We start from the raw sequence: 26,610 nt of genomic DNA on the forward strand, positions 1-26,610 counted from the left end.
TCACCATCTTGGCCCGGCTGGTCTTGAACTCCTGACCTTGTGATCCACCTTGGCCTTCCAAAGTGTTGGGATTACAGGCGTGAGCCACCGCACCCGGCCTTTTTGTTTTGTTTTGTTTTTGAGATGGAGTTTCACTCTTCTTGCCCAGGCTGGAGTGCAATGGTGCGATCTCGGCTCACCGCAACCTCTGCCTCCCAAGATCAAGCGATTCTCCTGCCTCAGCCTCCCAAGTAGCTGGGATTACAGGCAAAGGCCCCCACACCCAGCTAATTTTGTACTTTTAGTAGAGAAAGGGTTTCTCCATGTTGGTTAGGCTGGTCTTGAACTCCCGACCTCAGGTGATCCGCCCACCTTGGCCTCCCAAGGTGCTGGGATTACAGGCGTAAGCCACCATGCCTGGCCGTAGCTTATTTTTTTAATCCCTTTTTTTTAAATAGGCCCTTGTAGAAGACTCCTTATAGTTTCAAGCCATAGTTTGTGATGTCTCCTTTGACTTTGGCTTGCTATTTTGGGTTTTAGTTATTATGGCTTTTGTTTTAAAGGACCTGAAGGCCAATGAGTCACGGTTGAAGGACATTAACAAGGTAGCTGAAGACCTGGAGTCTGAAGGTCTTATGGCAGAGGAGGTGCAGGCTGTGCAACAACAGGTAGGTGTCTCCATCTTGGAGTGAGGCTCTGTTGCTGTAAGGATGCAGCTTTGTTCTTCCTATGTCTGTCATAGCCCAACAAGCAGTGTTTCATAGCACAGAATTGTGGCTTGACTGTAGGTCAGGTCCTCTATGTGACCAAAACCATTTTGATTAACTTCTTTATACCAATATCCCTCATCTCTATTTGGTTCTGGGGGGTCTTCTGTCTTCTCCGTAAGTCCATTAAATATTTAATGTTTATATAGCCATTAACTAATGGTAATTTCATAAGTTCCTCAAAGAAAAGGTTTATGTATAAATACTTGAAGTTCTGCTGGACATTTGGACTGGCATTTCCATTTGTCTTTTTGGAATTCTCTCCTGTGTTTCCAGGTTTGACCATAATGAGTATTCTTGAGAGACGTGTATTTCTTCTAATAATAAAACTGGTTTCTCTCTCTCCTTGTAGGAAGTGTATGGCATGATGCCCAGGGTAAGTTTCGGGTACTGTGTGTGGATCTTGAACATGAGAAGGGTTTAAACTTTGGTAAGAATATCCAGGCCAAGAACTTCATCAGAATTGCTATTCCTTAACCTCCGATGCCTTTTGTGTGTAAAGATTTGTGGAAAACACCAAAAATTGATTTCTTTTTTTTTGAGACAGAGTCTCACTCTGTCACCCAGACTAGAGTGCAGTGGTGTGATCTTGGCTCACTGCAACCTCCACCTCCCAGGTTCAAGCGATTCTCCCATCTCAGCTTCCTGAGTAGCTGGAATTCCAGGCGTGTGGCATCACACCCAGCTAATTTTTGTATTTTTAGTACAGACGGGGTTTCACCATGTTGTCCAGGCTAGTCTCGAACTCCCAACCTCAGGTGATCCGCCCACGTCAGCTTCCCAGAGTGCTGGGATTACAGACGTGAGCCACCACTTCTGGCCCAGAAATTGATTTCTACTTACCATTCTTCAAAAGACAAAAAAATGTTGGTTTTTTTTTGTTTGTTTTGTTTGTAAGAGATAGGGTCTTGCTTTGTTGTCCAGACTGGAGGTCAGTGGCTTTTCACAGCTACAGTTATAGCCTACTGCAGCCTCGAACTCCTGGCCTCAAGCAATCCTCCCACTTCAATCTCCCAATTATCTAGAACAACAGGCATGCAACACAAAGCGCAGCTCTTTAAAAAAAAAAAAAAAAAAAAAGTCTTTATCTCTTCAGTTTTCTAAAACTTCTTCTATAGCTATCTTTAGGTTTGTTTATTACCCCTTTGCAGACAATCTTATGAGTACAACATAAAGAAAAGTTGGTGGTTTTCTTATTAAATTTCTTTATTCTCTCCATTTCTTCTACTGGATAAAAAGTTGGAATTTGTCTCTCCTGTTTGTTGGCTTAATTTTTCTTAACTAGCCTTGAAGTTTGTTACCAGCCAAACTATGGAGGGAGAATGCTGTTTTGATTAGTGTATTAATATCTGGGATCTCCCCTGGGGGAAACTAGAGTCATTAACTGGAAAGGTCAGGTGCTTTGTTGTTTCATGCTCAATTGCATGGCTGCCTAAATTACTCTTTCTCTGAATAGGATGAAACTGATCCCAAGACAGCCTCCCCGTGGAAGGTAAGGACTCTTTTGCAAATTATTGTTTTCAGGAGTTTTGTGAGAGCATGAAATATGTTGTGTCCTTTTCTGGTGTGCCTTTCTCTGAATATTCAGCTTGTCTTAAGTCTTTAGTCATTTCTGGACTTGTTTGGGGTGGTTTCTTTCTGAATCTGTTATCTCTTAAAATGTGATGCTTAATATACAAAAGCAGAGTGTCTACGTCAAATGCTCAGTACAGTTAGGTTGCATTGATTACCCATGTTGGTGCAGCATATGCTGCAGCAGGGAGCACTGTGTGGTTGGCAGGGTCCCACCAGTAAGAGGCAGTCCAAAGGGAAATGACGTGAACACGAGAACAACTGCACCTGTAAAGGAGGGCAGGCCTTCATTCACCATTTGCTTGGCCTCTATCCTGTGGCCCAAGAAAGGCTTCAGAGATGCCCGATGCAGAGATGTAAAGGGAGGAATGAGATGTTTCCCCACTACAGTAGACATTTTTCTGGACAAATCCAGGTGTGAATATGGCTTAACCAGAATGGGCCATCCCTGACCAAGAATACAGGGGAAAAGGTGTTTGTTTTGTTTGTTTGTTTGTTTGTGATGGAGTCTTGCCCTGTCAGCCAGGCTGGAGTGTGGTGGCGCAATCTCCGCTCACTGCAACCTCTGCCTCCCTAGTTCAAGCAATTCTCCTGCCTCAGCCTCCCAAGTAGCTGGGACTACAGGCATGTGCCACCATGCCTGGCTAATTTTTGTGTTTTTAGTAGAGACAGGGTTTCGCCATGTTGGCCAGGGTAGTCTTTAACTCCTGACCACAGGTGATCCACCCGCCTCAACCTTCCGAAGTGTTGAGATTACAGGCCTGAGCCACAGCGCCCAGCCAGGGAGAAGGTTTTTTTTGTTTTTGTTTTTTGTTTTTTTTGAGATGGAGTCTAGCTCTGTTGCCCAGGCTGGAATGCAGTGGCATGATCTGAGCTCGCTGCAACCTCTGCTTACCAGATTCAAGCGATCCTCCTTCCTCAGCTCCCCCTAGTAGCTGGGATTACAGGCATGCACCACCATGCCTGCTAATTTTTGTATTTTCAGAAGAGTTAGGGTTTCGCCACATTGGCCAGGCTGGTCTCAAACTCCTGACCTCAGGTGATCCGCCCACCTCGGCCTCCCAAAGTGTTGGGATTACTGTCCCGGCTGAGGTTTTTTATGTGATACATTTATAGCTGTGATTGTGTAACTGGTTGCGTGTGTCTCAGTTCTAGCATCTTCCCTCCTGACCCAGCTCTTCAGGAATACATCACTTAAGTTACAGGCAAGTTAGAGAGCAGATTCTGACTTTATAAAAGTAGATCTTTTGGCTAGGTGTGATGGCTCACACCTATAATCCCAGCATTGCGGGAGGCTGAGACAGGTGGATGAGCCCAGGAATTGGAGACCAGCCTGGGCAACATGGCGAAACCCCGGCTCTACAAAAAACAAAACAAAACAAAAAAAGTTTTAAAAAGAAAAAAGAGGCCGGGCGCAGTGGCTCAAGCCTGTAATCCCAGCACTTTGGGAGGCCGAGACGGGCGGATCACGAGGTCAGGAGATCGAGACCATCCTGGCTAACACGGTGAAACCCCGTCTCTACTAAAAAATACAAAAAACTAGCCGGGCGAGGTGGCGGGCGCCTGTAGTCCCAGCTACTCGGGAGGCTGAGGCAGGAGAATGGCGGGAACCCGGGAGGCGGAGCTTGCAGTGAGCTGAGATCCGGCCACAGCACTCCAGCCTGGGCGACAGAGCGAGATTCCGCCTCAAAAAAAAAAAAAAAAAAAAAAAGAAAGAAAAAAGAAAGTAGGTCTTCTCCTCGTTAGTACAATGGTGAGTTGACAAGCAGATAAAAAAAAAGTAAAATTTTTAAAAGTGTATCCCCAGAAATATGAAGAAAGCATGAAAACCTTAAAACAAAAAGCCTCCCCCCAACAACCCTTCCATGTCCACCTTTGAACCCGCTCAGTCACCTTGTCTGACCTCTCCTGAGGACCTAGGCTGAGAGGGATCTGTGTCTTGTGGCCTCCTTCCCTGACTGGCTCTGACTATCCTCCTTGTTAAGTAGGTTTCTAATTGGGCCAGGCACGGGGGGTATACTTTTCCTTCTATTCAGCTCTCTCTCCTTTTCTCACTCTTCGCTTTTCTTACATAGCAAAACTTGATCATTGATTATATGAATGGGCAACAGCCTTACTTACGCCCTCAGCAGAATGTTTCTGATAACATATGTATTCTTTCAGAAGTTTATTTTAGATACCTTTATAAATCCCAGTACCTCTTACCGGAGACAGTGGGTCCACCTTCTGACTCCTATAAACACACCAGTTGAAAATGCCACCTAGGGATGCCATGAGGACGTCTGCATCCAAGCTCAGCCATCTTGGCCTCCTTTTTTTTTTTTTTTTTTTTTTTTTTTTGTGAGACAGAGTCTTGCTCTTTCACCCAGGCTGGAGTGCAGTGGCGTGATCTCAGCTCACTGCAACCTCTGCCTCCTGGGTTCAAGCAGTTCTCCCGCCTCAGCCTCCTGTGTAGCTGGGATTACAGGCACCCGCCACCATGCCCAGCTAATTTTTATATTTTTGGTAGAGACAGGGTTTCACCATGTTGGCCAGGCTGGTCTTGATCTCCTAACCTCAGGTGATCCACCCACCTCGGCCTCCGGAAGTGCTGGGATTACAGGCGTGAGCCACCGTGCCTAGCCCTAAGGGACTTTAGATTTTTAGAAGGATCTATATTGTTGACAGCTATATTGTTGAAATGTACATTGTTGAAAGCTAATTCACTGCTTTATTTTTTCCCTCTGGTAAAGCCGTTGCCCTTCAATGGGGATACTGTTAAAAAGAACAGCAACCCAATAACTATAATTAGAAATGAAAGTGATTATTAGTGCTCCTGACTGTTAAATAGTCTCAGCTGCCAGCATTTGTTAAATTAGGGTTTGTTTTTTCTTTTTCTGGAATATTCTCCTGTAGTATAGACAAGAAAATGATATTAATCATTAGTCTTTTAGGTATTTTTCTGTCCAGCTAGCTGCTGGAATTGTGATTTTTACCATTCTCTTTTCACTCTTCATCAGATAAAATTAATTACTGAGCTGAGTCTAATTGTGCATTTTGGGTATTTTCATGACCTTCTAGTAGTTGACACTTCTACTGATGTCTCTGTTAAGAATGTTGCCAGTATCCCTTTAAGGTAATTTGGGTTGATCACAGGGACCTAGTCAATGACACTTGCAGCTCAGATCTCTAATTGCCAGGCACTTGATTAGTTTTGCCTTCTGCTTTCCTCCCTACCTAGTCTGCTCGTCTGATGGTTCACACCGTGGCCACCTTTAATTCCATCAAGGTAAGAAGCACTGACCAGCTCCCCTAATCTCCCCTGGTTTTCTCCACTATCTTCCTTCCCTGTCTACAGTAGAGCTCTTGTTCTTGTCAACCGGGTGAACTGTGACATATCTCACTCTCCTGGGTCCAAGCATGTCCTAAGTAAACATCAGCATGCTCATGGTCGCTGGGTAGCTTGGTGGCTTTCCTGTCAAGAGCCCGCCAGGGAAGGCAGCACGCCTTCCCTCTGATTTCCAGTAGGTCAGGGAGCTAGAAGGAGCACAGTCTCAGGAAAGCAGTGAGTGGCTCCCTTGCCGCCTGCAGTGCGAGGTCCTGTAGCATACTGGCTCTTCCCAGGCCTGCTGTGGCCTGTGAGGCTGCTGGTCGGGTGTTGGGAGGCAGCGAGCGCTGGGATTTCTCCACGCAGCTGTGATTTAGGAAGCAGTTGCTAACTGCCAGGCCCCAGGCTAGGAGATGAGAGTAAGGAAGAGTCAGCTATGTCTCCTGCTGCCTCAGAGGGGATGCCTAGGTCAGGTGTTTGTGGGTGTTGAAGCTGTCAGGCACAGCTAGTTTTGGCTTGGCTCTGACTGGAATGTTGTATACTAATTTATTCAGCGAGGAAGGTTGGAAACAGGAAATTATATGTGCCCTAGCATCTCCTTCAAGCAAAGTCATTTTCCCAAAGTCTGACTGGGAACATGACGAGAGGCGGTACAATGGAGCTGATGTTTTGCTGTCCTGCAGGAGCTGAATGAGCGCTGGCGGTCCCTACAGCAGCTGGCCGAGGAACGGAGCCAGCTCTTGGGCAGTGCCCATGAAGTACAGAGGTTCCACAGGTGAGGGGTGAACCCTGGGCTGGGAGAGGGAGAAACAGGTGACTGCTAGTTCCTGACAGCCCCCAAGCTTGCTGAGTGAGATCCTATAGGAACGGCTGGCTCTTGTTGATGTTTACATCTGACACAGGGTGGATGCTCAGTAAATCCTGCTAAGTGAATTATTTTGCTTTTTAGAGTTATTGGTGGTAGCCACAGACAAATATACAAATGTCAGCTAAATAAATTTTCTTAGGCCAGGCCTGGTGGCTCATGCCTGTAATCCCAGCACTTTGGGAGGCCAAGGCAGGCAGCTCACCTGAGGTCAGGAGTTTGAGACCAGCCTGACCAACATGGGGAAAACCCACCTCTACTAAAAATAAAAAGATAACTGGGCGTGGTGGCGAGTGCCTGTAATCCTAGCTACTTGGTAGGCTGAGGCAGGAGAATCGCTTGAACCCGGTGGGGGTGGAGGTTGCAGTGAGCCAAGATTGTGCATTGTGCTCCAGCCTAGGTGACAAGAACGAAACTCCGTCTCAATAAATAAATAAATAAATAAATAAAATTTTTTTAGTGTCTGTCCTGTAATCAAGGCAATTGTACTCAGCATTTCTTAACGTAAATGTGTCTCCCCTTTAGAGATGCTGATGAAACCAAAGAATGGATTGAAGAAAAGAATCAAGCTCTAAACACAGACAATTATGGACATGATCTCGCCAGTGTGCAGGCCCTGCAACGCAAGCATGAGGGCTTTGAGAGGGACCTTGCAGCTCTCGGTGACAAGGTGAGAGGACCCAAAGTCATCTTCTGGCATTTTTGCCCCAGCAAGAGAAGTCTTCTGTTCTGCAGAGCACACCCCCTTACTGCAAGCTCATTCACCACTTTGTTCCCATAGGTAAACTCCCTTGGTGAAACAGCAGAGCGCCTGATCCAGTCCCATCCCGAGTCAGCAGAGGACCTCCAGGAAAAGTGCACAGAGTTAAACCAGGCCTGGAGCAGCCTGGGGAAACGTGCAGATCAGCGCAAGGCGAAGTTGGGCGACTCCCACGACCTGCAGCGCTTTCTTAGCGATTTCCGGTACGGAGCTGCGTTCACTCAGACCTCTGGAACGTAGAGCCTTCTTTGCAGGGGTCATTTTTATCGTGAAAGTAGCACATGCTCATCTGGGTACAATGGCTCACACCTATAATCCCAGCACTTTGGGAGGCCGAGGCAAGCGGATCGCTTGAACTCAGAAGTTGGAGACCAGCCTGGGATACATGGCAAAACACTTTGGCTATTGTAAAATTTTAAATTTTAATTTAAGAATTAAAAACCTCCGGGCACAGTGGCTCACGCCTGTAATCCCAGCACTTTGGGGAGACCAAGGCGGGCGGATCACCTGAGATCAAGAGTTCAAGACCAGCCTAGCCAACATGGCGAAACCATGTTTCTACTAAAAGTACAAAAATTACCTGGGCATGGTGGCAGACACCTGTAATCCCAGCTACTCAGGAGGCTGAGGCAGGAGAATCACTTGAATCTGAGAGGCGGAGGTTGCAATGAGCCGAGATCGTGCCACTGCATTCCAGCCCGGGTGACAAGAGTGAGACTCAATCTCAAAAAAAAAAGAAAAAATTAAAAACAGAAAAAAGTAGTACGTAATCAATGTAAAATAGTCAAACTACTGAATTCCAGATTGTTAAAAATAATTCTCCACAGCCAGGCATGGTGGCTTACGTCTGTAATCTCAGCACTTTGGGAAGCCAAGGCAGGTGGATCACGAGGTCAGGAGTTCAAGACCAGCCTGGCCAACATGGTGAAACCCCATCTGTACTGAAAATACAAACATTAGCCAGGCATGGTGGCACGCACCTGTAATTCCAGCTACTCGGGAGGCTGAGGCAGGAGAATCACTTGAACCCGGGAGGCGGAGGTTGCAGTAAGCTGAGACCGTACCACTGCACTCTAGCCTGGGCGATGGAGCAAGACTGCCTCAAAAAAAAAAAAAACAAGTCTCTGCTTTCCTATCCAAGTACAGGCGTACGCCCTCTCATCCCCTTGCCGTATGACATTATATTTTTCCCTAGACATATATATATGTGTGTCTCTTGTTGCCCAGGCTGGAGTGCAATGGCACAATCTTGGCTCATTGCAACCTCCGCCTCCCGGATTCAAGCGATTATCCTGCCTCAGCCTCCCGAATAGCTGGGATCACAGGCATGCACCACCAAGCCCGGCTAATTTTGTATTTTTTTTCAGTAGAGATGGGGTTTCTCCATGTTGTCCAGGCTGGTCTTGAACTCCTGACCTCAGGTGATCCACTCACCTCAGCCTCCCAAAGTGCTGGGATGAGGCGTGAGCCACCATGTCCGGCCTTTTTTTTTTTTTTTTTTTTTTTTTTTTTGAGACAGGATCTGGCTCTGTTGCCCAGGCTGGAGTGCAGTGGCCCAATCATTGCTCACCGCACCCTCAACTTCCCAGGCTCAAGTGATCCGTCAGCATCAGCTTCCCATGTAGCTGGTACCATAGGCATGTACCACCACACCTGGCTAGTTTTTAAATTTTTAGTAGAGACTAGGTCTCACTGTGTTGCCCAGGCTGGTCTCAAATTCCTGGGCTCAAATGATCCTCTCGCCTCAGCCTCCCAAAGTGCTGAGATTTCAAGCATGAGCCACTTCACCTGGCCTATGTCTTACCTGGCATTAATGTCATTAGGATACTAGGCCAGTTGTCTTAAAATGTCCCGCAATCTTGTATCACTGCCTTTTTAATGACTACACAGCAATCCACTGGATGGGCGATTTATGACTTGTTCAACAGTAGCCATTGAGGACAGACACTTGTTTTGTCTTTTTTTGTGCTCTTTAACAATATTATTTTACACACACACTTGCACACTTGTGGTCTTGTATCTGTTAGCTGGGGCATCTCCCCTGCTGCAGTGGGAGTAGGCAGATGCTGCTTTCTTTCACAGGCCTCTGGGAGGAGGTCCCAGTTGGCAGTTAGTTTTCTTTTTCTTTTTATTGAGGTAAGGGCCACACAACATATAATTAACCACTTTAAAATGTGCAATCCATGACATTTAATGGATTCACAGTGTTGTGCAGCCACTCCTCTCTAGCTTTGAAACATTTTCATTGCCCTAGAATAACATCCCTTAACTAATCACCCCCTCTTCTCTCTTCCCCACCCACTCGGAATCCTTTATCTGCTTTCTGTGTCCATGGATTTGCCTCTTTTGGACATATCATATAAAAGGAATCATACCATATCTGACCTTACACACTCAGTTTTGTGCCCTTGTGCTTGCACAGCTGTGAGAAACTGGATCAAATGCATGCACAGGCCTAGGGCTTCAAGGGTTAATCCTAAAGAAAGGCTTTTTCTTTTTTTTAGAGACAAGATTTCACCACATTGCCCAAGCTGGTCTGGAATTTGTGAGCTCAAGTGATCCTCCTGCCTCAGCCTCCCAAAGTGCTAGGATTACGGGCGTGAGCCACCATGCCCGGCCAACAAAGGCTTTTTCATTTGAAGCTATCAAAGACTTAATTGTAGCTAGAACTTGTTATTCTGGAGGGTGAAAAGATCTTAATTATAAACTTACTGACTTTTCCTCCAAGAAATTCAGACTTTTAAAAAAATAACTCAACAATGGCTGGGCACAGTGGCTCATGCCTGTAATCCCAGCACGTTGGGAGGCCGAGGTGGGTGGATCACAAGGTCAGGAGATCGAGACCATTCTGGCTAACACGGTGAAACCCCGTCTTTACTAAAAATACAAAAACATTAGCCAGGAACGGTGGCAGATGCCTGTAGTCCCAGCTACTCGGGAGGCTGAGGCAGGAGAGTGGCGTGAACCCGGGAGGCGGAGGTGGAGCTTGCAGTGAGCCAAGATTGCACTACTGCACTCCAGCCTGGGCGACAGAGCGAGACTCCATCTCAAAAAAAAAAAAACACCTCAAGAAGAACAAGAAGTTTTGAAACACTTTGCCCAAAGACCTAGCCTCATTCAGTAGATTAAATTAATCCAAGATAACTTTCTGAGGCAAGAATTATGTCATTCCCTGTTTTCCTGGGCAGAAGATCTCCTTACCAGGTAATATAATAGCTATTTTTCTGGGGTTCTGGTTTCCAGGGACCTCATGTCTTGGATCAATGGAATACGGGGGTTGGTGTCCTCAGATGAGCTAGCCAAGGATGTCACCGGAGCTGAGGCGTTGCTGGAGCGACACCAGGTGGGTGGACCTGCCTGCTGAGTAGCAAAGACGTGACTGCTCTGCAGGGCCCTGGAGGCCTCATTCCCTCCTTTTGTGGTGAGTCGATAGTTGACATCAGAGTGGGCATCTGCTGCCAGTTACCTAATCCCTTCCCTCCTTTTGGCAGGAACACCGGACAGAAATTGATGCCAGGGCTGGCACTTTCCAGGCATTTGAGCAGTTTGGACAGCAGCTGTTGGCTCATGGACACTATGCCAGCCCTGAGATCAAGCAGAAACTTGATATTCTTGACCAGGAGCGTGCAGACCTGGAGAAGGCCTGGGTTCAGCGCAGGATGATGCTGGATCAGTGCCTTGAATTGCAGGTATGTGTGCTCCTGCTTTCTGACCAAGCGTTTCCTTGCTGAAGAGCCTCATTTTCTCACCTGCCTCTTGCCCTCTCTAAAGCTGTTCCATCGGGACTGTGAGCAAGCTGAGAACTGGATGGCTGCCCGGGAGGCTTTCTTGAATACCGAAGACAAAGGAGACTCACTGGACAGCGTAGAGGCTCTGATCAAAAAACATGAAGACTTTGACAAAGCAATTAATGTCCAGGTGAGGCCTCTGGACCATGGAGTCAGAGTCTGGATTTTTCCTCATTGACATCTGTTTCTTGGCTTATAGAGTCACTGTTATATCTCCAAGGAATACCTGCATTGTCTAAGAAAAATGTGTACATAAATAATCTTTAAAACTTATAGATTCTGATATTTCTGAGATTTTAATAATGGGGATGCCACAGGAAAAAAAAATTTTATTATCAAAGGGAGGAAAAACAAATGTGTAGGTAGGTAAAGGAATACATGAACAAACAACAAGGAAGATGTAAGACTCTTTGATTTATAAGTCACTTTGCTGTAAATCTGATAGCATTTTCCTATTATTAAGCTTAATTTTGTTCTGATATTCTAACACCTGCCCCACCTAAGTGACCTGAAGACTCCTTGAGTTAAACTATACTCTAGTAATGACTGAAATCAAGCTTGCTTTTGGCGTTTTACACTCTTGCTTCTAAAGTGTCAGTGTATTCTGATCCTGCCACCAGCTAGTTCTCAGTCACCCAAAATAACTGTCCTTTTCTCAAGACCAGCAATCCAGGCAGGGCCCAGCTGCAGGCCCACCTTGACCTCACACCTTTGTTTTCTGACAGGAAGAGAAGATTGCTGCTCTGCAGGCCTTTGCCGACCAGCTCATCGCTGCCGGCCATTATGCCAAGGGAGACATTTCTAGCCGGCGCAATGAGGTCTTGGACAGGTGGGTGTCCTGTGGCACTGACATAGTCACCAGCCCTGAGAGGATACATCCCCTCATATGAAGGCCCAGTCCTGTTCTATCTCCCCACTTCCTTCTCCACGGTAAGATATGTTCTTGTTGGATCTCATGGTTTCACTCTTTCAGGTGGCGACGTCTGAAAGCCCAGATGATTGAGAAAAGGTCAAAGCTAGGAGAATCTCAAACCCTCCAACAGTTCAGCCGGGATGTGGATGAGATTGAGGCTTGGATCAGTGAAAAATTGCAGACAGCGAGTGATGAGTCATACAAGGATCCCACCAACATCCAGGTAAGCTGAAGTGACTGGGTGTTGTTCTTGATGTAGCCTTATGTTATTGAGTAGATTTTGTTAAAGCATTTATAAAACAAACTCCTTGCACCCATGGGAAGTCAGTGAAAAATGTTTTAGTAAGTCAAGCCAGTGGGAAAGCCCTCCTCACGTTTCAGAGCCATTTAAAATTCGCCTTCCTCATTTGTCTCCATTAAAACCGTTTCTGCTGTAGTCTATAGAATCCCCTTTCTATTACTTTAATATATTCTGTTAAAGTCTATAGAATCCCCTTTCTATTACTGTTCCCAAATGCTGAGCTTCCCCGGGGAAGTATGACAAAATGAGTTTCTATTTAATAGCTGATATGTGTGTCCACATCAGTGTACTGAACTCTTATTCTTTTAATCTGTTTTTGTAGCTTTCCAAGCTGCTGGTAAGTTTTTAATTTTTTTAAGAGTTGTAGTTAAATGAGCTCCAGTATTTGTGTTCCTCTGCATAGATTATTGTTATTGTGGTCACAAGTCTGCTGGTGTCTCTTCATCCTTTTCATTTCTAATCATCCATTACACTCCATTCAAGTGTCCCTGTGGGATGTGGCTTTCTCTGTTGTAATTAGCCTGCAACGCCTTACTCCCCCCTCTCTCCCCCAGTTTATCACTTAGGCAAATTCTGTACAGTGTTTGATTTGCGGGGCAGTAGTTGACCACTTTCTTTCAAGGAGTGCTTCCTTTTGAAGATGGAATATCAGCTTCAGCTTTTTCTGTGTAGACCTTGGCTGAGACTTGCTATGAGCTCATGGTGTTCAGTGGCCCAGGCAAGGGAGGCCAGTCTGGTGTGAGGGTTTTAATGCATAGCCACTCAGGCATCCAGAGGTGCCAGTCAGGACAGGAACAGCTAGAGAACTGTAGAGAGACGTATGATCTATTAATACTTACAAATCTTCAAGGAATACAAATGAGAAGTTAAGATAAAAGCAGACATTACTCAACAGGTAGTGAAAGGAGACTTCTCAGTTAACATGTAGCTCAAAGTTGCTTAAGCGGGTGGAAAAAATGAAGATAGAGAAGAGAATAAATGGAATTTGAACCAAAGAGTGATCAGAACAAGGAACAGAAGAAGAAAGGAATGGGACTTTTGTCAGGATATCTGAGTGTTTGAGACCCTTTTTGTTCTTGCCTTTGGGATCAGGCAGTGAGAGAACGTAACAAGGACATTTCATGTTAGTGTTGAATTGAGCCAGATGGCTCCATCCTTTGACAGTTGCTGCCTCTGAAATGAAACATTTGATGCAGAATTCCCCAACACTACTGCCTTTTAGTTGTTGTTTTTTTTCCCCCAAATAACACTCTCCCCTGAGACCCTGCATTTCTCACCCAGCCAATTTTTTTTCCCAGAATTGTGGCACAGCTGCTATGTCCTTGCAATTGTCTCTTGTAGCATTTCAGTACCTTCTGTTTCTTTATGGATTCATAAAAACCGTATCAGGCACCCAGGATCAGGAGCCCATCCTTCTCGTAGCCCTTTCGTTTCCCAGAAAATAAATTCCTTCTTGCAGTCAAGCCTGGGTTCTGACAGTATCCCAGTGTTTTGATTAATGACAGCTACCAAAAGATAAATCAACAAAGCCAATGTCTGTAGTAGCTGTAGATTTCTCCTCTGTCAACAGAGGGATAAGACTGACCATCAAATATTATTTTGCTAGTTAATACAATTTATGTTATGAATTTTGCTTAATGGTGATTTCTGCTTTAGATGATAAAACGTCCGTATGAATCTCATTCATTAGAGCCTGTCTCCAAAAAGGAGAAAGCCATGGATGGAAATTGATGTACAAGCAGATTCAAAACTGAAGTTGGCCATTGCCATCTTCTGGAAAGTGCTAGAAAGTGTTTAATTCTAGGGCTTCACTCCCAAATAACTAGCATAGCTACTTCAAGAATTGATTTTTTGGCCGAGCTTGGTGGCTCATGCTTGTAATGCCAGAACTTTGGGAGGCCAGTGCGGCTCAATTGCTTGAGCTCAGGAAACCCCATCTCTACAAAAAATAGAAAAATTAGCCAGGTGTGGTGGCATGCACCCATGAGGCTGAGGTAGGAGGATTGCTTGAGCTCAAGAGGTTGAAGCTGCAGTGAGCTGAGACTGCACCATTGCACTCCAGCCTGGGCAACTGAGCAAGACCCTGTCTCAAAAATAAGGACTTCTAACTCATCTACTCCTGAGCTAGTACATTTCCTTTCTCCTTTGTTAACTCCCCAAGAGATGAACCCTAAAATATTTCATACAAATTCCAATTGCCTTCTGTAAAAAACGTTGGCATTTACCCCAGTTATTTATGTTTGCTGCCACTCCCTCCCACTGAGAACCCCTTCCCTCCTAAAAAGACATAACCTAGCAGGAACTGGTTTGGAAAAAAAAATTTTTGGTATTTTTAGAGCAAGCACCAGAAGCACCAGGCTTTTGAAGCAGAGCTGCATGCCAATGCTGACCGGATCCGTGGGGTTATCGACATGGGCAACTCCCTCATTGAACGTGGAGCCTGCGCCGGCAGTGAGGATGCTGTCAAGGTATGGCCCACCAGCTCCCGGTGCCCGGGGAAGAACATGAGCAGCATCACTATCAACCTGATATAATAACTTGGATTACAGTCTTAAGAAATTAAATGGATTAGAAGACTTTAGGCTGAATTACAGTTGGGGAATGCTAGTGAGAATGGCTCCTATGAGTGTTTTCCACCCTCCTCTCTTAGAAGTTCTCAAATCGAGCTTTAGGAGAGGGAGGATTCTTCATAGATTTCATCTTCTTTTTGGCTCCCTTCTGTTCCCCAGGCCCGCCTGGCTGCCTTAGCTGACCAGTGGCAGTTCTTGGTGCAGAAGTCAGCTGAAAAGAGCCAGAAACTGAAAGAAGCCAACAAGCAGCAGAACTTCAACACAGGGATCAAGGACTTTGACTTCTGGCTGTCTGAGGTAACATTGAGTGGTTTCTCTTCCCACCAGTGGGGAATTTCTAGTCATTTGGGACAGTGGGTTCATCAGTGAGCCCAAAACCATGAAAAGGCAGGGCTCACCAGACACCCCTTTTGACAGAAACCTTTATTACATATGAGTTGCTGTAATGCTGTAAGGGATTGATGTGCAAAGGGAGTGAATATTTAGAGAAGAGAGCTGACTTGGAGTGGCACTTGGACTGCAGATCACTCATGTCCATAGGGAAGGCAAATAGAAAGAGATATGGATAGTTACACAGCGTGCAACTCTAACAAGCCTATGCCAGGATAGAAACCAAGATAGTAGCATCTAGGAAACCAGAGTCAGTCATGTATTCTCCTTGGAGAATGTTTGGAAAGCATAGATTATAAAAATATCATAGAGGTTTTAGTCAGGTGCGGTGGCTCACGCCTGTAATCCCAGCACTTCGGGAGGCCGAGGCAGGCGGATCACTTGAGGTCAGGAGTTCGAGACCAGCCTGACCAACATAGTGAAACCTTGTCTCTGCTAAAAATACAAAAATTAGCCGGGCATGGTGGCGTGCTCCTGTAATCCCAGCTACTCAGGAGGCTGAGCAGGAGAATCGCTTGAACCCAGGAGGTGGAGTTTGCAGTGAGCCGAGATCACACCATTGCACTCCAGCCTGGGCGACAGAGCAAGACTTCATCTCAAAAAAAAAAAAATGTTTTTTTGAATAATTGTGTAAGTTTATCATAGAGCCATGCCATAATTTATTCCCATATTGTTGGACATTCAGGTGTTCCCAGCCTTTTGGTGTATATATTTAGCTGCAGTGAATACCTTTGAATATTAATCTTTGCCCACACTGCTGATTCTTTCCTAGGGGAGTTTCCTTGAACTAAGATTGCTGTGCATTTTGCCTTTAGCTGTAGTATTTACTATGAATAGACTCTGGAGTCTAGGTTTGACTGACTGAGTAGAGACAGTGTCTCAGGCCGGGCAGGCTGATCAAAGTGACTAGGAATCACAGTAACACATTGTGATGGAGAGGTATTCAGCTGTCCAAACAAGGACCTGGAATAACCACTGGGCATCCTGAATTTTCCAGAATACTGAGTATACACCACACAGTAGCGTTTCCTTTTTATGTTTTCACTGCCAGGTGGAGGCCCTGCTGGCATCCGAAGATTATGGCAAAGACCTGGCTTCTGTGAATAACCTGCTGAAAAAGCATCAACTGCTGGAAGCAGATATATCTGCCCATGAGGTAAGCAAAGGGAGGCAGGCCAGACCCAAGTGCCTGGGACGCGGCTGTGCCTGACTCCTAAGGAAAACTAGCATGTTTGAGAAAAGAGAGTGACTTCTTTCACTTAAAGCAGCCATTCTCAAAGGTTGTGGCCTCAGGATCATTATACACTTGACAGTTACTGAGGCTCTTAAGAGATTTTTATTATGTAGGTTTTATCTGTCAGTATTCACCATTATTAAAAGTTAAATTTTAAGGCCTGGCGCGGTGGCTTACGGCTGTAATCCCAGCAGTTTGGGAGGCCCAGACATGCGGATCACCGGAGGTGAGGAGTTCGAGACCACCCCGGCCAACGTGGTGAAACCCCATCTCTACTAAAAATACAAAAATTAGCCAGGCGTGGTGGCGGGTGCCTGTAATCCCAGGTACTCGGGCAGCTGAGGCAGGATAATCGCTTGAGCCCAGGAGGCAGAGGTTGCAGTGAGCCACGGCACTCCAGCCTCGGCAGCAGAGTAATACTCCATCTCTAAAAAAATAAATAAATAAAATGCTGAATTTAGGTTGTCGTGTTTTGTAGTGGATGAAAATTCAGCTTTGAACAGATAGGTAGATAGAAAAGACAGGAATATTTTGATATGGATAAGTGTGAATAATTTTCTTTGATACTATACCAAAGTTGTAGTTTCTTAAAGCTTGGCTGTGGTCAGGCACAGTGGCTCACACCTGTAATCCCAGCACTTTGGGAGGCTGAGGCAGGCAGATCATGTGAGCCCAGGAGTTCAAGACCAGCCTGGGCAACATGATAAGACTCTGTACAAAAAAATACAAAAATTAGGCTGGGTGTGGTGGGTCATGCCTGTAATCCTAGCACTTTGGGAGGCCAAGGTGGGCGGATTGCCTGAGCTCAGGAGTTTGAGACCAGCCTGGGCAACACAGTGAAACCCCGTTTCTACTAAAATATAAAAAATTAGCCAGATGTGGCAGCGTGTGCTTGTAAATCCCAGCTACTCGGGAGGCTGAGGCAGGAGAATTGCTTGAACCGCTGAGATCATGTAACTGCACTCCAGCCTGGGTGACAGAGTGAGACTACGTCTCAAAAAAAAAAAAAAAACCCACAAAAATTAACCAGACGTTGGGGCACGCACCTATAGTCCCAGTTGTTTGGAGGCTGAGACAGGAGGTTCACTTGAGCCCAGGCAGGAGGTCAAGGCTGCAGTGAATCATGATCACACCACCGCACTCCTGGATGACAGCAAGAAAAAAAAAGTGTCTCAAAAAAAACTTTTTTTGAGTTGCAAAGTGGCCCCTCAAACCTTGTCAGTAAATTTTTTATACTGGCTTATATTAAAACCCACTGGTCCATCTTGGGCTTTGAATGTAGCTCTTACCTATGCATGATTTTGTAACATCATGCATGGCTCATTTGGTAAATATTGCTTCACTGAGCAATATTATGCCTGTTGGTTCTATATTTTGACATATGTGATTATATGATATCAAAACATTGCTGTTAATACCACCAATTTCATCAGAAAAATCTTCACATATTAGGAAGCCATCAGGCTTCTGATGGTGGATGTTTAAGTTTTCTAAAATTCTAACTTTCTCATAGAAGTTTGAATTTTATCATTAGTAACAAACTGTCAGTATTACTTGAAGTGACAGGCTCACTTTATTTGTTTTGGGCCAGGTATCTGTGAGATACCAAGTCTGAATGACCATAGTTTGTCTGTTGGTTGGTCTTTCAAGTACAAAAGAATGCCTACTCAGTAAAATTAACTTTCACTGCCTTAAGTACATTCTTAAGTGAAAAAGCAATTTTTTTTTTTTTTACTGTGAGTGGGTGGCAGTGAAGAATCCACTTCTGCTAGTAATTTGCCACTGCCTTGATTTGAGCTAAAGCACCAGCATGTCCCCTCCTTCTCCATTGCTTTTGTACTATCAGTGCAAATGTCCACACAGTAAAAAAGGCAAATAATGTCTTATAATGTTATGAAAATAGTTTGAGTTCATAAAATGCCAGAGGTCCACATAACATACTTTGAGAATATCAACACTCCACATCTCAGTAAGGAATTCCTGAGTTCTTAGGTTCAAGCAGATAGTTGTAAGAGACCCAGTTTCTGACCCTCTTATGTCCTCTGCCCCAGGATCGCCTGAAGGACCTGAACAGCCAGGCAGACAGCCTGATGACCAGCAGTGCCTTTGACACCTCCCAAGTAAAAGACAAGAGGGACACCATCAACGGGCGCTTCCAGAAGATCAAGAGCATGGCGGCCTCCCGGCGAGCCAAGCTGAATGAATCCCATCGCCTGCACCAGTTCTTCCGGGACATGGATGACGAGGAGTCCTGGATCAAGTACGTGTTCTCAGTGGCCTGTAATAGTGGGCAGCAGAAACCACAGGCTGACTGTTGAGGCAGAAGGTTTCTATCTCCTGGCTGTAGTGGTGAGGCTGGAAACCCTGCTGGACTAGGATCCCAGCTTGGCCACTCACTCCTGGGATGCCTCTGTTTTCTGCTTTCCGAGTTTACAGTGATGATGATTGGCGGTGGTGGTGATCCACGCTGGTTACATAGGCCCTGTCTAGACCCTGCCCTTTAGATTCCCGTGAAAGTTAGTGAGTTTGTGTCTGACCTCCTGGAGAAGATCACTTCTCCAAGGAAGGAGCTGCTTTTTTTCTTATTCTCTATCTACCCCCCAAAATGTCAGTCTACTGATTCCAGTTGACGTAGCATGTCAACAAACATCTTTTGTTTTTTGAGACGGAGTCTCGCTCTGTCGCCAGGCTAGAGTGCCACCATGCCTGACTAATTTTTGTATTTTTAGTAGAGACAGCGTTTCACCATGTTGGCCAGGCTGGTCTTAAACTGACCTCCCCTGACCTTAAGTGATCCACCCACCTCGGCCTCCCAAAGTGCTGTGATCATAGGCATGAGCCACTGCTCCTGGTCAGAAGGCTTTAAGGAAGTAAGGAATTAAGAGAGAGGATTTTGTTCTTAAAAGGCATTTCTGGCCAGGCACAGTGGCTCACGCTTGTGATCACAGCGCTTTGGGAGGCCGAGGCGGGCAGATCACTTGAGGTCAGAAGTTCAAGACAAGCCTGGCCAACATGGTGAAACCCCATCTCTACTAAATATACAAAAATTAGCCAGGTGTGGTGGCGGGCGCCTGTGGTCCCAGCTACTTGGGAGGCTGAGGCAGGAGAATCACTTGATCCGGGGAAGCGGAGGTTGCAGTGAGCTGAGATTGCACCACTGTACTCCAGAGCAAGACTCCGTCTCAAAAAAATAAAAAATAAAAATACAAAAATTAGCCAGGCATGGTGGTGCAGGCCTGTAATCCCAGCTACTCAGGAGGCTGAGGCAGGAGAATGACTTGAACCCGGGAAGTGGAGGTTTCAGTGAGCCGAGATCATGCCACTGCCCTCCATCCTGGGAGACAGAGCAAGACTTTGTCTCAAAAAATATGTATGTTATATAGCTGGGCGTGGTGGCTCACACCTATAATCCCAACACTTTGGGAGGCCAAGGTGGGAAGATCGCTTGAGTCCAAGAGTTTGAGACCAGCGTGGGCAACATGGTGAAAACTCGTATCTACCAAAAATAGAAAAAATTAGCCAGGCATAGTGGCGCACACCCGTGGTCCCAGCTACTCAGGAGGCTGAGGTGGGAGGATCACTCAAACCAGGTAGGCGGAGGTTGCAGTGAGCAGAGATCATGCCATTGCAGTGTACCCTGAGCAACAGAATGAGACTCTGTTTCAAAAAATATATATGGGTTTATGTATGTATATATATAAATAAATATCTTCATATATTTACAGACATATTGATACATATTTAGTATACATGATTGATATATATTGATATAATTTGATAGGGCTCCTCAGGGCAGCACCAGTGGTGCCTCCCATCCTCCAGTGCATCCCCAACCCTCTAGAATCTGGACACACAGCAGGGCTCATAGATGCATAGATGGACAGAGGTTCTCGGTCACTACTCACTGGGCAAGTAGAGGCTTTTGTTTTCCAGAAAACTGGCAAGGATTTTCCCAGAAAGATTAGTAGATGTCTGTGAGGTCCACAGTTGACCTGATGTCCCCACTTGAAAGCAGGGAGGTGCAGAGACCGACTGTGCCGTTCCCCGTCTCTCATTCAGGGAGAAGAAGCTGCTGGTGGGCTCTGAGGACTACGGCCGGGACCTCACCGGCGTGCAGAACCTGAGGAAAAAGCACAAGCGGCTGGAGGCAGAACTGGCCGCGCATGAGCCAGCTATTCAGGTAGGGGCCGCCTTCTGCCAAGAGGGCAGAGGTGTTTGAGTGGGCCCTAGGGGACAGACAAACCCCTTGCGCTTATTTCACTGAGGTCCCTAAAGTGTTCATGACCCCTCAGTCCAAACCTGGAGAAGTCCCAAATTTGATGTTGAGGACTTTTCCTGGGAGCTTCAAGACAGAGGCACCAGCAGAGCTACCTGCTGTTAACCTCATCGTCCTTACCTGTCAGGGTGTCCTGGACACTGGCAAGAAGCTGTCCGATGATAACACCATCGGGAAAGAGGAGATCCAGCAGCGGCTGGCGCAGTTTGTGGAGCACTGGAAAGAGTTGAAGCAGCTGGCATCTGCCCGGTGAGTAGTCAGAGGCAGGAGCTCCCGGGAACAAGTGGAAGGCCAGTACCCAAGGGCAGACTCTGAGCTGTGGGGTCCACTGGGCCCTCCTACCATCTCCTGGACCTTTGGCCTCACATGTGCCATAGTCGGTTTGCTCCAGAGCCACCTCCCACAGGCCATGCTAAGGTGGTCTCATTCTGTTAATCTGGAGTCCAGAATCACACATGATTCTCCAGAAATGAAGACATGAGAGTCTGGAATCACGGAGTGGGTGATTTATGGTGTTCCGTGGACGGACTGATTGTGAGGGCCCACTTTTTTTGTGAATTTTTTTTTTTTTTGGTTGAGACGGAGTCTCTCTCCGTCGCCCAGGCTGGAGTGCAGTGGTGCAATCTCGGCTCACTGCAGGCTCCGCCTCCCGGGTTCACATCATTGTCCTGCCTCAGCCTCCCGAGTAGCTGGGACTACAGGTGCCCTCCACCACGCCCGGCTAATTTTTTTGTATTTTTAGTAGAGACGGGGTTTCACCGTGTTAGCCAGGATGGTCTCGGTCTCCTGACCTCATGATCCGCCCGCCTCGGCCTCCCAAAGTACTGGGATTACAGGCCTGAGGCACTGCGCCTGGCTTTTATGAATGTTTTTAAGCATATGTTAACTATCACAATCAAAGCTGGAGGAGATTATGGCTGATTTTCTTCCTGTCTGCTGTAATTTAGGGGTCAGCGGCTTGAAGAGTCCTTGGAATATCAGCAGTTTGTAGCCAATGTGGAAGAGGAGGAAGCCTGGATCAATGAGAAAATGACCCTGGTGGCCAGTGAAGATTATGGAGACACTCTTGCCGCCATCCAGGTGAGACAGAAACCAAAGGTGTCACCTGCTGTCTCTCTTGGCAACTGCCTGCTGGTCATCATTTCCCTGTTGGTTTGTTAAAGGGCCCTGCTCTTAATAGGAGAGCACACAGGGCCAGCAGCCAAGGCCTCAGTAGTTGGTTTTAACCTTCAAGATCTCACACTAGGGGACATTGCCCTTCAGTAGACACAATTGGTGTGGCTTTATCAGTCTCGGTTCCCGGGCCCTGTCATTCGCCAGGCAGTGGTGGGCTTGGGTCTTTGTTTTAGTTTCCTGGGGCCTCCATAAATAAGTACCACAGGCAGAGTACCACAGATGGAGTTCCATAGACGGAGTACCACCGACGGAGTACCACAGACGGAGTGGCACAGATGGAGTGGCACAGAGTGGCTGAGGACAACAGAGGTTTATTGCTTCTCAGTTCTGGAGGCCAGAAGTCTGAAATCAAGATGCAGGACCATGTTCTCCAAACCTGTAGGGGAGGATCCTTCCTTGCCTCTTCCAGTTTTTGTTGGCACCAGGTGCCCTTGGCATGTGGCATCATCACTGTAGTCTCTGCCTGTCTTCACATGGCCATCTTCCCTCTGTGTGTGTCTTCACTTGGCATCACTCTGTGTGTCTATTCACATTTCTGTGTGCTGTTGTAAGGATATCAGGTGTATTGGATGAGGGTCCACCCTAATGACTTCATCTTACCTTTGCAGAGTATGTTTGCAATGATCCCCTTTCCACATTCATGGGTACCAGAAGTTAGGACTTCATCATCTCTTGAGGGGGACAGAGTTCAGCCCGTCACATACTCCCTAAATTGGTTAACTGTTGCTACATAACAACCTGCCTAAATGTAGTGGTTGAAAGCAACACCCATTTCTTATTTTTAAGAATAAGATCCACAGATCTTATTCATTATCTTATTATCCATTTCCCATGGATCTGTGGATCAGTAGCATCTGCAGCTGTCACTGGAGGTCCCTCATGCTCCTGCATTCAGGCAGAGCGTGGCTGGGCTGAGAGATCAGTCACACACTGGCAGCTGAGCCTGAGTGTCACCCAGCCTGGACATCTCTGTTCCCCTCCACGTGGCCTGTTGTCCTCCAGCTGGCTAGACCAGCCTCTTTCAGCAGCACTCAGACAGGCAAAGGCAGGAGCTGCAGGGTGTCTGCAGCCTCACACATCATCCTCACTGCCTTCTGGCCAAAGCAAGTCCCAAGACAGCCCAGAGGCATAGATGGACAGATTCGCCTCTGGAAAGGAGATGCTGCAAAACATCATGGTCAGATATGTCTAAATTCCTGTCCCCAGATGTGGAAGCAGGAGTATGCACTCCCAGGAATCGAGTTAGCTCTGAGCCACCTTCCTCACCGTAGGAAGCATCCTCCGCTGGTCAGGGTGATTCAGGTAGAATTTAGATGGTCAGTCATTTCCCATCCTCTGCATAGTTGAGTTCCCTGGAAGCAACGAAAAAGGCATTGTCTGCAGTGCTTAAACTGTACTGAAGAAAAGACATGGGGCCGGGCATGGTGGCTCATGCCTGTAATCCCAGCGCTTTGGGAGGCTGAGGCGGGCAGATCACCTGAGGTCAGGAGTTGGAGACCAACCTGGCCAACATGGTGAAACCCCATCTGTACTAAAAAATATGAAAATTAGCTGGGGGTGGTAGTGCATGCCTATAATCCCAGCTACTTGGGTGCCTGAGGCAGGAGAATCACTTGAACCTGGGAGGCAGAGGTTGCAGTGAGCCGAGATCACACCGCTGCACTCCAGCCTGGGCAACAGAGCAAGACTCTGTCTCGAAAAGAAAAAGACATGACTTGGAAGGCCTTTTCTGAGATGTGTTCAAGTTAAACCTTAAAAATGTGTCATTTTTGTTTGGGTGTGTATCTTCAGCTTGGTTTGTGTCATTCTTGTCGTCCTCTTGGGGGAGAGACCATAAGACACTGTTGATGGATAACAAAGGGTTTGACCCTTCCCAAAGGTCCAAAGACTGTCCCTGCCAAGGCCTGTCCCAACACCGCTGGTTACTCTCACTGCCTCGTGTTTTCCTTCCTTTTATGATTCTCTTTTTATTAATATTCCTCTTTATTGTCCTCTTCCCCAGCTAGCCTGTAATGTGTGCATTGACAGGGACCATAGCGGTTTTGTCACTCTCTGTCCCTGGGGCCTAGCCCATAACACATAGCAGGCTCTCAATAGTGGGCCTTGGCTGCTTCTACTCCAGGGCTTACTGAAGAAACATGAAGCTTTTGAGACAGACTTCACCGTCCACAAAGATCGCGTGAATGACGTCTGCACCAATGGACAAGACCTCATTAAGAAGGTGAGTCCAGCCCATCGGTAAGACCTCCATCACCCACTGGGATACCCACATGTTGGTACCACAGAGGTTCCCCAAAGTTCACTTCCTGGGATGTTCAAACCAAGGTCTGCGTGGAAACCAGTAGCAATTCCATTCCTGTGTTTCGTGACAAGTTGGATGTTTCCCCCTTTTTAAAGCCAGTAAAGTTATTCTGCAGTGCTTATTTTTTCTGCGTTAAGCAACAGAGACACTGGCACTCCCAAATGCTGCTCTTAGTTTATTTCTCAAGCAGTACAATCTCTTTATAGGGACAGTAGAAAATGCAAATAAGCAAAGCATAAAATAAAAATTACCCATAAAACCCCACCCAGAGACTACACATTAGATCTTTGTGTCTTACCTGCCAGACCTTTTCTCTCCACAGGTATAGAGCTACCAACTAGATCAAACAGCCCCAGAGATTCCCATTTAATAGGATCATATCACTCCATTAATTATCAAAAACCTGGAGCCTGTACAGGGCATTTTAGAAATGAATCTACTTCATTCGCAGCCCTTTTGGGAGAAAACAAAATAAAAGGACTTGGTGCTTTCCCAGCAACAGTGAAGCCACATCCTTCCCACATGGAAGCTCTAGACTGAAGGCTGTGCATCCATGGGTCTGGAATTTACCAGCAGTCACTCAGGTGCAGTGGCGCACCTGGAGTGCCTTAGGACAGAGGTGTTTTGTTTTTTTTTTTGAGACAGAGTCTTGCTGAGTAGCCCAGGCTGGAGTGCAGGGGCACGATCTCGGCTCACTGCAAGCTCCGCCTCCCGGGTTCACGCCATTCTCCTGCCTCAGCCTCCCAAGTAGCTGGGACTACAGGCGCCCGCCACCACGCCCCACTAATTTTTTGTGTGTTTTTAGTAGAGATGGGGTTTCACCATGTTACCCAGGATGGTCTCGATCTCCTGACCTTATGATCCACCCGCCTTGGCCTCCCAAAGTGCTGGGATTACAGGCATGAGCCACCAAATCGGGCCAAGGACAGAGGTTTTAACAGCTTTGGTCTCCTGTGACACACACATCATGAGAAGGATTTCTCATCACAGAGGTTGCACTCAGCAGTCATGGCCTTGACACTAGGGTTTGATCCATAGGCAGCAACAATGTAGCTAAAATCCATTTCACTGGAGAGCTTTTTTTCCTTGCTCTGATCTGCAAATAAACTAGCACGAAACTAATTTCAGATGCACGAAACTAATTTCAGATACATGTGTAGATGTAGACGTGTTTCCTGCGCACTTAACCCCCCAACACACACCCAGACAACATTCCCAGTTCTTCAAGCCAGGAGATCACCGGTGTGAGTGTCCTTCGGCCTTCTAGCAATGAGTCGGCTGCTTTTTTTTTTTTTTTTTTTTTTGAGACAGAGTTTCACTCTTGTTGCCCAGGCTAGAGTGCAGTGGCGCGATCTTGGCTCACCACAACCTCCGCCTCCCAGGTTCAAGCGATTCTCCGGCCTCCGCCTCCCTAGTAGCTGGGATTACAGGCATGTGCCACCACGCCCAGCTAATTTTGTATTTTTAGTAAAGACGGGGTTTCTCCATGTTGGTCAGGCTGGTCTCAAACTCCCGACCTCAGGTGATCTGTCCGCCTTGGCCTCCCAAAGTGCTGGGATTACAGGCGTGAGTCACTGTGCCCGGCCAGCGAGCCAGCTGCTTTGTCCTCAGCAACAGCCTGTTTCCTCCTTGAATTTCTCTTTCAATTCTTTTTTCTTTTTCTTTTTCCCCTTTTCACAGGTGTTAAAGAATTTCTCTTTAAATTTAATGTGACTTGTAGTATGTTGTTTTTTTTTTAATTTTATGTATTTTTTTTAAATTTTATTTATTTTAATTTTATTTATTTATTTATTTTAGACAGAGTCTCGCTCTGTCGCCCAGGCTGGAGTGCACTGGCGCAATCTTGCCTCACTGCCACCGCCATCTCCTGGGTTCAAGTGACTCTCCTGCCTCAGCCTCCTGAGTAGCTGGGGTTACAGGCGCCCACCACCACTCCCGGCTAATTTTTGTATTTTTATTAGGGACAGAGTTTCACCATGTTGGTTAGGCAGGTCTCGGACTCCTGACCTCATAATCCGCCTGCCTCGGCCTCTCAAAGTGCTGGGATTACAGGTGTGAGCTACCGCACCCAACCAATTTTTTTATTTTTATTATTTGAGATGGAGTCTCACTCTTGTCACCCAGGCTGGAGTGTAATGACGTGATCGTGGCTCATTGCAGCCTCTGCCTCCCAGGTTTCAGCAGTTCTCCCACCTGAGCCTCCCTAGTTAGCTGGGACCACAGGTGGGTGCCACCACACCTGGCTTCTTTTCTTTTCTTTCTTTTTTTTTTTTTTTTTTTTTAGACTGGGTCTCACTGTGTTGCCCAGGCTGGTCTCCAACTCCTGGGCTCAAGCGATTCTCTCGCCTCGTGCTGAGATTACAGGAGTGAGCCACTGCACCCAGCCCTATATGTGTAGTTTTTTTTTTTT

The 26,610-nt window shown here is 46.5% G+C and overlaps 1 protein-coding gene across 9 annotated transcripts in view; it reads left to right on the forward strand.

The window, feature by feature from the left end:
- The window catches only part of LOC105463988 (spectrin alpha, non-erythrocytic 1), an 85,970-nt gene that overhangs the window by 48,442 nt on the left and 10,918 nt on the right, over positions 1-26,610 (forward strand). For 6 of the 9 annotated variants that reach the window (XM_071078416.1, XM_071078414.1, XM_071078418.1 and 3 more), the window contains 21 exons: positions 543-647; positions 1,099-1,122; positions 2,203-2,238; positions 5,539-5,586; positions 6,309-6,400; positions 7,016-7,160; positions 7,272-7,453; positions 10,494-10,593; positions 10,742-10,939; positions 11,022-11,168; positions 11,764-11,867; positions 12,012-12,174; positions 12,575-12,589; positions 14,589-14,720; positions 14,982-15,119; positions 16,264-16,368; positions 18,498-18,706; positions 20,506-20,626; positions 20,850-20,971; positions 21,670-21,802; positions 24,021-24,119. In XM_071078416.1, the coding sequence (XP_070934517.1) occupies positions 543-647; positions 1,099-1,122; positions 2,203-2,238; positions 5,539-5,586; positions 6,309-6,400; positions 7,016-7,160; positions 7,272-7,453; positions 10,494-10,593; positions 10,742-10,939; positions 11,022-11,168; positions 11,764-11,867; positions 12,012-12,174; positions 12,575-12,589; positions 14,589-14,720; positions 14,982-15,119; positions 16,264-16,368; positions 18,498-18,706; positions 20,506-20,626; positions 20,850-20,971; positions 21,670-21,802; positions 24,021-24,119 (2,418 nt within the window). The remainder of the gene's footprint in view (positions 1-542; positions 648-1,098; positions 1,123-2,202; positions 2,239-5,538; positions 5,587-6,308; positions 6,401-7,015; positions 7,161-7,271; positions 7,454-10,493; positions 10,594-10,741; positions 10,940-11,021; positions 11,169-11,763; positions 11,868-12,011; positions 12,175-12,574; positions 12,590-14,588; positions 14,721-14,981; positions 15,120-16,263; positions 16,369-18,497; positions 18,707-20,505; positions 20,627-20,849; positions 20,972-21,669; positions 21,803-24,020; positions 24,120-26,610) is intronic. The other 3 variants (XM_071078415.1, XM_071078419.1, XM_071078422.1) reach the window with 1 other exon arrangement.

Source organism: Macaca nemestrina, chromosome 14, assembly GCF_043159975.1.
Source record: "Macaca nemestrina isolate mMacNem1 chromosome 14, mMacNem.hap1, whole genome shotgun sequence".
Lineage (NCBI taxonomy): Eukaryota > Metazoa > Chordata > Mammalia > Primates > Cercopithecidae > Macaca > Macaca nemestrina.